The 13,458-nt window shown below is 40.9% G+C and overlaps 1 protein-coding gene across 1 annotated transcript; it reads left to right on the top strand.

Moving 5' to 3' along the window:
• Positions 1 to 4,346: 4,346 nt before the first annotated feature.
• On the top strand, positions 4,347 to 12,595 carry psmg1 (proteasome (prosome, macropain) assembly chaperone 1). Its single transcript, XM_048267959.1, has 8 exons — positions 4,347 to 4,368; positions 4,617 to 4,749; positions 8,497 to 8,606; positions 8,707 to 8,864; positions 10,643 to 10,705; positions 11,175 to 11,373; positions 11,828 to 11,955; positions 12,188 to 12,595. The coding sequence occupies exons 1-8, from the start codon at positions 4,347 to 4,349 to the stop codon at positions 12,263 to 12,265; spliced, it is 891 nt and encodes a 296-aa protein (XP_048123916.1). The 3' UTR covers positions 12,266 to 12,595.
• Positions 12,596 to 13,458: the final 863 nt, after the last annotated feature.

Genomic DNA, 13,458 nt, shown 5'->3' with positions numbered 1-13,458 from the left:
TAGAACAAGCCTGATTGACGTAATCATGTCAACATTTCAAACAAAGTAGCAACCAGACGACGCACAGAGATAGACAAACAAATTAGCTTGCTAGGACATTTGGGGAAAATCAAAGTACCACTTTCAACTAAGTGTTACAACAGAGATGTTGTGAATGATTGGGGTTGCCAATTTTTGTGACATCAAAATAGGGTCACCTGCCAAAACAGTTGGGAACCCCTGTCCTTAGCACAAACAACAGTGGGTTAGTTAAAAGCTGTTTCACATCACATAATGCTGTTCATTTATGAAAGAGAACTTTGCACTTTGCCTAGCATTTAAATTTGGCTCAGAGTGTTTAACTCCTTGTGTGTATATTACCATATACCATAATTGTAATGTTTATCGTGTACAAAATTATATAGTGCTTTATGACAGTGATAGTGCAAAGTATTCTGCCCCCATGCTAAAGTTGACTAAAAAGAGGAATAAACAAAATCATCTTTTGGAAATGGATCTTAGTGCCTTAATTTAAAATATGAGGAAAATCCAACCTTTAAGGACACCAATTTTCTTTGTGAATGAATAATGTATCGTTAATAAGTCAAGTCAAGTCAAGTCAAGTCGGCTTTTATTGTCAATTTCTTTACATGCACTGGTCATACAAAGAATTGAAATTTAATTTCTTACTTTCCCATGCAGACATAGACATGCTTTAAATACAGACATAGACATACTATAGACATAGCCATAGACAATAAACATTAAATTAAAGTGCAAGACTGAAATATAGAACATGTATGTATCAAAATAGAAATATAGGACATATATATAAAAAAAAAAAATAGAGGTAGTTGTGTTGTATATTTATATAGTCTTAACAGTTACATGAAGTTTAAACTTGTGCTTGTGTGTGACCTGTATATTTACATTGATATGCAGTATGCAGTAATTTCAAGTATATCAGGCTTGATGTGAAGCAGCAACACGTTTGGCTGCGCAGTCACAGTGCAGTTCCACATGGCGGTGTTGGGGGGGGGGGTTTGGTAGACAGGATCCTAGTTTCCTAGGTTCCTGGTTGGCTGGTGGGTGGGGGGCTGTCAGTGATGGGAGAGTGGGTAGAGTGTTCAGCATCCTGATTGCTTGGTGGATGAAGCTACTTGCCAGTCTGGTGGTGCGGGGCCGGAGGCTCCTGTACCGCTTCCAGAGGGCAGGAGGCTGAACAGTTCGTGTGCAGGGTGGGTTGTATCCTTGACAATCATTAGTGCTTTGGTGGGTGAGGCGGGTGGTGTAAATGTCCTGCAGGGAGGGGAGTGGTGCTCCAATGATTCTCTTAGCTGTGTTAACAGTGCTGGAGGGTCTTCCTGTTCTGATCTGTGCAGCTTCCGCCCCACACTGTGATGCTGCTGGAGACGATGCTCTCGATGGTCCCTCTGTAGAATGTAGTCATGACAGGAGGCGCAGCACTTGCCTTCTTCAATTTGCGCAAGAAGTAGAGGCGCTGCTGGGCTTTCTTAAGCCAGTGATGCTGTGTTGGTGGTCCAGGAGAGGTCGCCGCTGATGTGCACCCCCAGAAATTTTGTGCTGCTCACTCTCTCCACAGCATCTCCGTCGATGGACAGTGGTGGCAGTTGTTTGTGGCCTCTCTGAAAGTTGACAACAATCTCCTTGGTCTTGCTGACATTTAGCAGGAGGTTGTTGTCTTTGCACCATTTAGCCAGCAGGTCTACTTCTTCTCTGTAGTGAGCCTCATCGCCCTTAGTGATGAGGCCCACCAGTGTTGTGTCAGTCCCAGAACTTCACCAGATGGTTGGAGCTGTGAGTGGTTGTACAGTCCTGTGTTAGCAGTGTGAAGAGCAGGGGGCTGAGCACACACCCTTGAGGGGCCCCCGTGCTCAGGGTCAGAGTGCTTGAGGTGTTGTCCCCGACACGTACTGCTTGTGGTCTCTGCAACAGGAAATCCAGCAGCCAGTTGCAGAGGGAGGTACTGAAGCGGCCACTCTACCGAAACGGCTCTGCTGTCTGTAACAGAAGCCTTAAAAGAAGCCAGGGCGACCGCTCGGTCATCAGTACTCATTCTGCTTGACTTATCGGCTGCCTTTGACACGGTTAATCACCGTATCCTTCTCTCTATACTCGCTGACATGGGAATCTCCGGTTCTGCTCTCTCCTGGTTTGAATCCTACCTCACAGGACGCTCGTTTAACGTATCATGGCTTGGTCAGCTATCCGCACCTCACCATCTCACCACAGGGGTCCCCCAGGGCTCAGTGCTGGGCCCCCTCCTCTTTGCTATCTACACCACCTCCTTGGGACAGATTATCCGTTCGCACGGCTTCTCATACCACTGCTATGCAGACGACACACAGCTCTATCTGTCCTTTCCACCTGACGACCCCCTGGTTTCAGCACGGATCTCGGATTGCCTTTCAGACATAGCTACATGGATGAAGGCACACCACCTCCAGCTGAACCTCTCAAAGACTGAACTGCTGGTCATCCCAGCTAAACCTACCATACACCACGACATCAACATCAAATTTGACTCCCTGTCTGTTTCAATCGACCAGGACTTCAAGAAATCTAGGAGTTGTTCTTGACAACCAACTAAACTTCTCAGATCATGTTGCCTCAGTCGCCCGGTCATGCCGTTTTGCACTCTACAACATACGGAAAATCAGGACTTACTTGACTCAAGATGCTACCCAACTTCTGGTTCAGGCAATAGTCATCTCACGACTCGACTACTGCAATGCCCTCCTGACAGGTCTCCCAGCCTCCGCAGTGAAACCACTTCAGATGATCCAGAACGCGGGCGGCGCTTCTGGTCTACAACCAACCCAAAAGGGCACATGTTACCCCGCTGCTCATCCAGCTACACTGGCTACCTATGGCGCCCGCATCAAATTCAAGTCTCTAACGCTTGCCTACAAAGTAGTCTCCGGTTCTGCTCCCACCTACTTGAATGCCCTCATACAGACTTACACTACCTCCAGACCGCTGCACTCCTCTGACGAACGACGTCTAGCTCTACCACCGGTACGCTCAAGCCAATCCAAACTTTTCTCATCTGTTGTTCCTCGTTGGTGGAACACACTGCCAGTTCCTACAAGGCTCCTGAAGAAACTCCTGAAGACCCAGCTCTTTAGAGAACATCTACTCTCATAGCAACACTTACAACAAGTCTTACTGATCCTAGCACTCACCAGCCGTTTTAAACTGACAAGTAACTGTTAAAAACAGCACTCACCGAAGCACTTATTCTTACTGTACTCTAATGTTTTTTTAAACTGTCCTAAAATTGTGAGAATTGTTCTAAAACTTACTGTTTACCATGTTGTTAGTCGCTTTGGTTAAAAAGCGTCAGCCAAATGTAATGTAATGTAATGTAATGAATCCTAGCTTGTCCAGTTTGCTGATGAGTTGTTGTGGTATTATGGTATTGAATGCTGAACTGAAGTCTATGAACAGCATTCTCACATATGAGTCTTTATTGTCTAAGTGGGTGAGGGCTGGATGGAGGGCAGAGCAGATTGCATCCTCCGTGGATCGTTTGGCTCGGTATGCAAACTGGAAGGGGTCCAGGGTGGGGGGTAGGGTGGCTTTGATGTGTGACATGACTAGCCGTTCGAAGCACTTCATGATTATGGGATAATAAATACATGTTCTTCATTAAAATACAGGGTGCATAAGTATTCATACCTGTTAAACCTATGTTGAATTCCCATAGAGGCAGGCAGTTTTATTTTTAAAAGCCAGTTATTTAATGGATCCAGGATATGCATCCTGATAAAGTTCCCTTGGCCTTTGGAATTAAAATAGCCCACATCATCACATACCCTTCACCCTAGAGATTGGCATAATGTATTTCAGTTAGCTATTGTCTGGTTTGATGTTCATTGAGCTCAATGCAAATCAAGATCCATTTCCAAAAGATAATTTTTTTTATTCCTCATTTTAGTCAACTTTAGCATGGGGCTGAATACTTTTTCTAGGCACCGTGTATATGTATAGCATGACTGTCTGCCGTTATGCACCATTATTACATATGAAGAAGCCCGGTATCATATTACATGATGTATCGGTTAACGACCTGCCTGTATTATTTCCAGTAAACTTTATTTTATTTATCAACAAACGGTCAGTTTAAGGTGGAAATATTCAGGCATGGCCTTGACTGCTTATTTTGCTCCTGATATGCTGTATCATATCAAAACACATTACGGACATGTTAAGAAGGTTAAGACTTGATTTCACCTGAGGGGGTCTGTAAGTGATGAGCAATTTATTGAGCTTGAATTTGAGGATGAGTGGGGCTCACACACAATCATACACACACGCACATACACAGAAATTTACTTGTATACATGTTGAGAAATCCTTCGAAAGGTGGGGGGGGCATCAGCAACACCTATAGCCATCCCATCCTTGCAAATGTAGGGTATGTTTTTGTTTAACAATAACTGTATCACCAAGGAGAGAGACAGGGCTAGGGTTTTTTTTTTTTACACTCCAGAACAGTAGGTGGCAATGTGTCACTTGGCAGGATGAAGCCCACTACTACCGAAGCACTGTCAGAGACTCATGTTTAGGGATTTTTTAAGCTATTTGGCGTAGGCACACACAACTGTAAGTAGGCAAGAATGGCTACATTTTTTTCGGCGAAGTATTGTCAGTACACTCGAGGGCAGTAGAAGAGGACGACCGGGAGGATGAGGAAAGCGAAAACGAGGAAGATGTAGAAATCCGGAGAGAGTTAGAGGAGAAGAGGTAACGTTAATGCAACCTTAGTCTTTCTCTTTCTGCCTAAGTTTTAAAGCTAGGCAACTCGTCCACCGTGTGTCTAAAGAAATAAGGGATTAAACGTTACCGACTCTAGTCCACAAACTAGTGTAGCTAGTTTGCCTTAACGATTTTCATTATCCGTACCAAACCGAAAGTAACTCCTCAGCGCACATTTCGAACGTCACGAGAATGCGTTCCAGAAGCATTTTATTTTTGTAAAGAAAATAATGCTTTTTCTAGGCTTTTAATGAAATAAAGAAAAAAAGACCCACCGGGGCTGTAATGTTTAAAATAAAAACCTGCAAATTTTTGTGTCAAATGGGGCTGAGCTGGCGAGCCATAGGCCTACACCAAATTTGAGTCTGGATTTTTGGGTTATGGTATGTGGGGCTTAGTTGTTTCAACCAATTATGGGGGGAAATGCTGGGGCCTGCAGGCAATAGATGTTTGTTCGGCATCTAGTCATAATCACGGTTACCGCCCCCAAATTTCTGAATTAAAACCCTATACGTTCCATTCGATTGAATGTAACCTAATAGAGATGCACCTGCGTTAGTACAGAAAACACCTTTACTAGATTAAATCTTTAAGCAAACATCAATAAACGGCTCAAGAAAAGTTTGCACTGAGAGTTGTCTGTGTGTCAGCAGGGTTAAAGGGACACCAGGCAAGCCTGATGCTTTTTCTCTACACGAAACTCCCCCTCGCTCGGTCTGACGCTCTTTTCCTTTTCTTTGCATCTTCCGTCAAGGGTTTTCGCTGCTTCTTCGCCAGCTCTGCCATTATACACACGTTTGCAACAATCTCTAGCGTTTCGTTAGCCTACCGCTGTGCTGTAAACTGATCCTGCTTCGGTTGGCGGGTAGGATACACCGAACTTGCAAGTGGGATATTCTTTCTACAGGCAGTAGGGGCGGGCGAGAGAGCCTTCATATACCGACTTACGAAGATGATTAATTAACATGAAAACGTTGCCTGGTGTCCCTTTAAGGATAACATTACATTCCCAAGTTTTGGCTATTCCAGTTACACTGGCAGCTAATTTATTCTCACATGAATGCACATTAGAATGTCCATTTGAATAGCTTTAACAAGTAATGTGTACTAGTTGGTTACTGACAATATAAAGTTAGCTATTTTGCAAGCTAATGAAGCTAACATTAAATGAAAAATTCAACATCATCAGGAAATTGAGGGTGAATTAGGTTGGTAGCATTTGCATATTGGACAGTTGAATGCAGACAGACTAGCACCTGGATTCTTCTTTGAGATGTTGCTGGTATCAAATTCCAAATGTGCTTATATTTTCCATTAAATAGTCAAATTTGTCATTTTAAACATTTAATATGTTTTCTCTGTCCTTTTTGAAGCTAAATAGGTTTACGAGATTCACAGATCACATTCTGTTTTTAATTTGCATTTTTTCACATAACAACTTTTTCAGATATGGAGTTGTACTAGTGTTACACGGTGCACCAACACCCTAAAAATGAAAAAAGTCACGATACTTAATTTAATTAGTACCGATACTTTAAAGAATGTTGTTTTGCAGTAAGATACGTATTTCATGTCAGTGTGCGCAAAGCATAGCCTGTCTTTTCTCCTCACACACACACAGATTTCAACATGAAAACGTTTTTGTTTTCCAAGTAATTTCAGTGGAACTATAATTGGGTAATTGTAATTTGATTTATCTTTACACAATCAAAACAACACAACTGCACTTATATTGATATTACCTGAAATACACAATTAAATAACATGACTTGCGTGAAGCGTTTGTGAGACACCACCAAGAGTAATGGGTGGAGATGGACAAAGCACTGTGTAAAGAGTGCATTGCAAATATGATGACATTTTATGTATATCCAGTGTTGATTTTCTTGGGAACTGCCACAGCACCTAGACGCTAATATCATTGAAAAGCTCCAGTTCTGCTCTTTCATGTGATATCTGTGTGATAAGTACTTCGTGAGCAATTCAACAGAGAATAATGGGTGTAAATTTGGACGCCTAATCATTACTATAATTTAGGGGAGCTTTTGATCTTAATCTTATGGTATAGTCAAGCAATGACATTTGGTATAATAATGCATGGAATAATGTTCAAATGATGTATCAGACTGAAGATGGGCCTATCTTTAGCATTCCTGTCCCCTACAATCTAGTGCTGGGCAGTATGACCCAAAATGTATATCACAGTATTTTTCAAAATTCTTACAGTTTCACGGTATATGACGGTATTTCTTTTTTCATGCATAATCAGATGTTCACAGCATTTTCTACAGGTTGAGAGAGGAATTGCTACATTGAATAAGGATGCTCTATTTTACTGTCATGATGTAGAATAACTCCAACATGCAGTTTTACATGGCCCCACAAAATGATGCTGTTTACAAAGAGCCACTCATGATTCTAATGAAGAATCTAATCAGAATGCAAAGACAATTGCAGTCGAAATACAGAACTTGAACTGTGCAAAATTCACATCTTGTATAAAACCAATACAAAAAGTATTGCAACTTGCAATAATTATACTTTTTTGAAAATTATACAATTTAAAATAAAACCTCTTTGCTAATTTGCTTTCTCTGCCTATCAGAAACATGCCTTATTGTTTTTGTGTGGTTTACATGATGTTAGTGGTAGGCTAACGTTAACTTCATGTGGATGTGGATGTCTTGTGGATATGGATGTGGATGTCTTGTTAGCCTGTCATGAGCTTCGGTTCGGTTCTCTAGGCAAAACATTAACAAAAAAGTTCGTTTTGGTGCACTGATGACAGTCAGGATCATTTCTAACTAGCCAGCTAGTATTGCTCAGTTCATGTCTATAACATGCTTTACTTGCTACCTGGATGATTTCAGCGAATATTCTTAAGGTGAGATGAATGATAAGATTAAGATCATTAATAGCTGTTGAACAATCTCAATAGAATTTTAGTGACTGTAAATCCCTTTCAATGCAGTATCCCTTAACGTTTTTCCTTAACTAAAGAAACAATTTAAGGTATTCTGTGCAACACCTAAGGAGAAATTGAGCCAGGGGAAAAACTGAAGTTTTGTGAAGGTGTTTTGTGTTTACCCTCACTATGCCTGGCAGTGGCACCATGCCTGCGTGTGAAAAAAGTCCCCGTCTGAAACACTGTCGCGCGGCGCAGCATTCCAAACGTTGTGCAATCAAATACACCGGTATGGCGGTATATTAAACATTCATATCATAACGAAAATATACACCGGTATACGGTGTGAACCGGTATACCGCCCAGCACTACTTCAATCTATGTCAAAATGGTGTGATTAGCAACCAGAATCCTCGGACCTCCGTGTTATTATCTTTTTTATAACTGAAGACTGATCCTTATTTTTTTTTAAATGCTTCAAGTGTAAGTAATTAGTCAAAGAGGCATTGTGTGTAAATGTAGGTTAATAAAGATATTACTCAGTTTATTTATTATAATGCAATAAAAGGGAAACATTTAACGAAATCATGATGAAAGGCACCTTTGCCATTTTTTGATTACCAACATTATTGATTGGTTGTAGTAGTGTATGGCACATTGAAGCCATTTGTTTACAGAGACAAAATTGTGCAAAAACATTTCATGTAGGTGCTTGCTTGCTTTGTGGATTGTTCCTCGGCTGCTCATCACACCTGTAATGTCCTTCATCAGCTTGCTTGTGAATTCTTATTAGTGTTTTTTTTAAGTGAACGACTGTCATTTTCTTGCAGAAAGGTCCATCTGAAATGGTGTCCAGAGGTATCTCAAGCAGTTGAGGCTTGCACTGATAAGACACTTCTCTGCTCCCATCTTATCATAGCTGTGGGAACCAATGCTACTGGTGAGTGTCATGAAAATGACCAACAGTAAAAACATGATATTTGATTTAATAGTCTGTGACTATCCTTTGTCAATCTCACATTACTCCTGTCTCTACGTAGGCTTTGTATCAGCATTTATTTTAAACTCTGCAAGCTGGAACAGAGTTGGCTGGCTGTCTCTATGGAATGAGAGAAACAGGGGATCGAGTCTCATGAATAGCCCTCCTGCCCCAGGAGAACCAAGCTGTATGATATACCAGCAGAAGGAAGGTGGCTCTGTGAGTAGACTGTGGTTATTTTCTTTGTGGATTGTAGTTTTGTGTGAACGAGGGGTGTCTCTTCCAAATAGTGCTGGAAGAGACATAAAATTCAAACTTAAAATGTATCTTAATGGCAACTTGAACTGTCAATGTTAAACAAAGCAGAATTATGCCGGATCTGCATTTTGCATCACAAGATAGTCATAGTTATTGGTGCGACAGTGGCTCAGAAGGTACAGGAGTCGTCCAGCAACTGGAAGGTTGCTGATTCGAGCTCAACTCCCCTCCCGGGTGTCCCTTGAGCAAGACGCTTAACCCCAGTGCTCCCGATGAGCAGGCTGGCGCCTTGCAAGATGTGTGTGTGAATAGGTGAATGTGAGACATGACAATGTAAAGCGCTTTGGGTGCTTGCAGGAGTTGAAAAAAGCGCTATATAAATGCAGTCCAGTCCATAGTTGTGGAGAACTCCCACTGGAAAACAGATTAAAGAAATCTTTATAAGACTTGGCAGAGAGGGGATGTTGCCTTTCATTTCTGGCACGTGGGCATTTCTGTGTTCCACTGAGAAAAGGTGGGGCTTAGGCAGTGTAAATAAAAGTAGCATATTTTGGACCTTTGTGCATGCACATTGTGGAAATTCTAGTAATCATTGCTTCATCATGAATCACATCAAAATAATCAATAAGACTAGCCCTTTTCAACGATGCTACTTGCTAGTCTATGTAATGACCTACAAGCAGGCCCATAGTTACAAACGAGATCTTATGTTGAAGTCGTTGAGAAGTTGAAGTTGCAAACAAATGCTTGTTTTGGTTTTGTTCAGGGTGTAACATCTTGTAGTGTGGTTGCTGAATTCCCACCAACTGAATACTACTCCATTTCCAAGAGTGGGGGAGAAATGCAACGACTGCCTAGTGCCACAATAACGTAAAAGGCTCTCTAGATGCAGTGATTGGGGTTGTCCTTTGTTCAAGCTACAGTAGAAACATGGAGACTGAAACTGTGGAGGGGGACCCTGTCCCTATGTAGATGTAAAGGGCTCACTATAGGCTAATGGAACCACATGTACTTTTTAATGCTATATTCAGTTTCTGCTATCGGCCTTATCTCTGAAGTAACAGGCGGGTTCTTTGTTACTTGACTGGATAAACGGCTGAAGCTTTGAGAAGTTTACATGAGTTTTACAAAGTATTGTGGACATATTGTTGTATTTGACTCAACTCAAACTCTATCTGAATATAACGCAGTAGGCCTTATTGCAGTCTGTTCATTTGAAATATTAGTTGTATGTGGAACTGCCTGTATTGTAAAGTAATTTGGTTTTGAGATGACATGGCATAATGACAAGTCATTTAATATCTGCAGCTATCTCATTCCCCATCTCATTAATCCTGCTTCAATTACTCAGTCATTACCGTGGAGACATGAAAGAGCAGACCTTATGATGCACAATGACACTAGTAACTTGCTTTTGTGGCAGTTAGTAAAGCAGAAGTAGAAGTCATGTTGAAATCACATGAAGGGTCACCGATGTTTTCACAACATAAATGTTTATGTGTTAAATGTGCTTTATATGCTCTTGCTATTTTGATTATACAGCATTGCCGTTGTTATGTGTATTATAAGACATTATAAGAGTCCTAGAATGAGAGGTCCTAGACCTGTCTGACTTGCTCCTAATGAGGATCCTTAACCAATTCTTGTCATGGACTGCCTTATTATACATACAGTACATAGGCATGCATTGATATTTTATTAACTTCAAAGTACAAATTACATGTCTCAATTTTCTGCAGGTACTAATCTGTCAGTGCACATGCTACGTTGCAGAAGATCAGCTGTTTCAATGGACCGAAAAGGTGACTCTCAGAATTTGTGTTGCAGTGATATATTTGTAATGACCAGTGTACTTGCAGTGCCTTTTACAGATCAGTGTTAAAAATCAGTAAAAAGAAGTATACAAAATTATCTGTTAGAATTAAGGGGGCTTTCACACCTACCTCATTTGGTCTGGACCTCGGACTTTTCAGTTTGGTCCGAACCAAAATTGTAGGTGAGAAAGGTTAGTTGCACTCGCTTAACTTTTTACCTGTGGATTCAGTTCTGCCATTGCACTCGCTTAACTTTTTACCTGTGGATTCAGTTCTGCCAAAGGCCCTTTTATCCTCTCTGGTAGCCTACAGTGCTGTGTGAGTGAGAGGGGGAGATGCTACAGTAGTGCAGCGAAAGCCAATGTGTGCTTCTTTTACTGATATATTTAACAATATCCTGCATGTCTAATATGTATAGTGCATACATATGACTTTTGTCTTGTATTATTTCTCTCAGGTGTTTGCATGTCTTCAGAAGAGAGGGCTTACTGTTACAGTACTGTCAGATGCACCCATTGCAGAATACAAAACATCAGACTACCACCATGGGAGTGACATTCCATTTCTTCGTGCTCTGAAGACTAGTGCATATAAAGAAGTTGTAAATTGTCCCTTTCTGGAACAACCAAATATCGTCACTGGACTACCTGCAGCAGGTAACTTTGCACAAATGCCTGTTGGTAGGAATGTGTTGTTTTATACACTGGTTGGACAGTTATAATACATGTGAAGATAATGCATGTATTGGACCATGGAAACAGTATAAGTGCTTCTATAGAGAATGTATTTACACACAATGGTATTTAAGGTCAGTTTCAAGAAATGAGAAAAGGTCATGCCAAAACTGATTTGATAAACTCTAATGAGTTTGAAGCCGTTATTTGAAGGTAATAGAACTATGTTGTGTTGCTTCAAGGTGTTTAGGTGACATAGTATTAAGTGAATAGATGTAGAAGGTATCCCTCCTAAGGAGGAGAAGATGATCCATACCTCTGCCACGTCTAGGTGTGGAAACATGTTCAATGCACTTGAACCTTTGCCAACCCCACTCCCACTTAACTATATTCACAAGTCTTACACTAGTTTGATGATATTGTCTTGTGTTTGCAGTGCTTTGCCATTGTCAAATTCATGGGATCCCAGCTGTATTGTACCAGAGCTACAGTGATGTGATAAGTGCCGACTCTGTCACAATGGAAACCTACAAGCTTGCTCTTACTTGGACTAAGAGTATAAAGGTAAAACCAGTTACATCATTTGGTGTAGTGTCATGAATCTCTTGCGTGGTTGTAATGCTGTGTTTTGCAATGTTACATAATGCAGGGAGAATTTGGTACCTTGGTAACAGTATAGTAACATATAAATATTCCTTGTTTAAAATGTCACAGCATTCCTACTTAGTGTGTCTATGACATTAATGTTGAATTTCTATTTTCTTTCTTTCATTGTTGTATCTTTACTTTCATTTAGTTGGAGCCTCCAACCACAGACATCCTTCAGAAGTTCACAAGGGGCTGTGATGATGTCCATGGTAACCTGTATACATAAACGGTCTGTTTTTGTTGACTGTATACTGTTTTGCAGAGTTTGACTATGAAAAATATTTTTCTAATGCTGATAAGACTGTGTGAGAGTAAACTATTATTATTGCTATTAAACCTGTAAAGCTTTGTACTTCCACTAGAGGTTGTAGTAGGATGAAATATCTTGCACCACATGGTTATTATAGGGGCTTGCCTAACCTCACTTGGCATTTGACATATCCCAAAACAAATAAACTTTACATGTTTTTGAAAAGATGTATACATTGAGCAGTGTGTACATTGAACCTGATTGATTCCTCAGAAAAGCAACAATAAATTGAGAGTTTTTAATGCAGCTTGTTTTATACATTATTTTGTAATAACATAATATAATAAAACACACACACACACACATAGGAAAACAAAGTGAAATGAAATCTCACCTATTTCTCCTAAAAAACATTTGGAAAAATAAGGCGAGATGGTGGCTTTATAAGAAAAACAAAGTATTTTAAGATATTAAGTTGAACTTGGACTTCGGCTAAGGTCTCAAAACACTCTTTTTTTCTTCTCAGTTTATTCTAATTTAATCCTATTTCTCCTTAGGGTCCCTTAAGACAAACAGGTGAGATCTCAATAAAAGCTGATTTATTTCTCATGAAACAAGAAAATACATTTTCCTTTGGACAAAAAAAATAAGAAAACATTCTCGACTAGCCCCTCTGTGGGCGGTCGTTCTTACCTCAAGCACAGCTCTTCTACCAGAGCCCTGGGAGCTTGAGGGTTCTGCGCAGTATCTTAGCTGTTCCTAGTCCGACTGCCCTCTTCTGGATTGAGATCTCAGATCTTGTTCCTTGAATCTGCTGGGGTCACAACCCTAGATGTTCCAGTTGCCACTGTTGGGACCACTGTTGCCTTTACGTTCCACATCTTTTCTTGCTCTTCTTCAGCCCTTGGTATTTCTCAAGCTTCTTGTTTTCCTTCTGTCTGATGTTGTTGTCACTTGGTATTGTGACATCTATCACCACAGCCTTCTTTTGTAGGTCTGACAGAGGGTGTGCAACTGGCGAGCACACTGGAACCGCTGAAAGCAGTTTGAATGTAAGCATGTACAGTATGCTGTGTGCGTGTGATCATTCTGCATTTTGAGGGAGGGTGCGCAAGCCTGGCAGCAGCAGTTCCTGCTGAATTTGCATAGTTGTTGAAAGTAGCACTGAG

This window comes from Alosa alosa, chromosome 2, assembly GCF_017589495.1.
Source record: "Alosa alosa isolate M-15738 ecotype Scorff River chromosome 2, AALO_Geno_1.1, whole genome shotgun sequence".
NCBI lineage: Eukaryota > Metazoa > Chordata > Actinopteri > Clupeiformes > Clupeidae > Alosa > Alosa alosa.
This window is presented reverse-complemented; position numbering and strand designations above follow the sequence as displayed.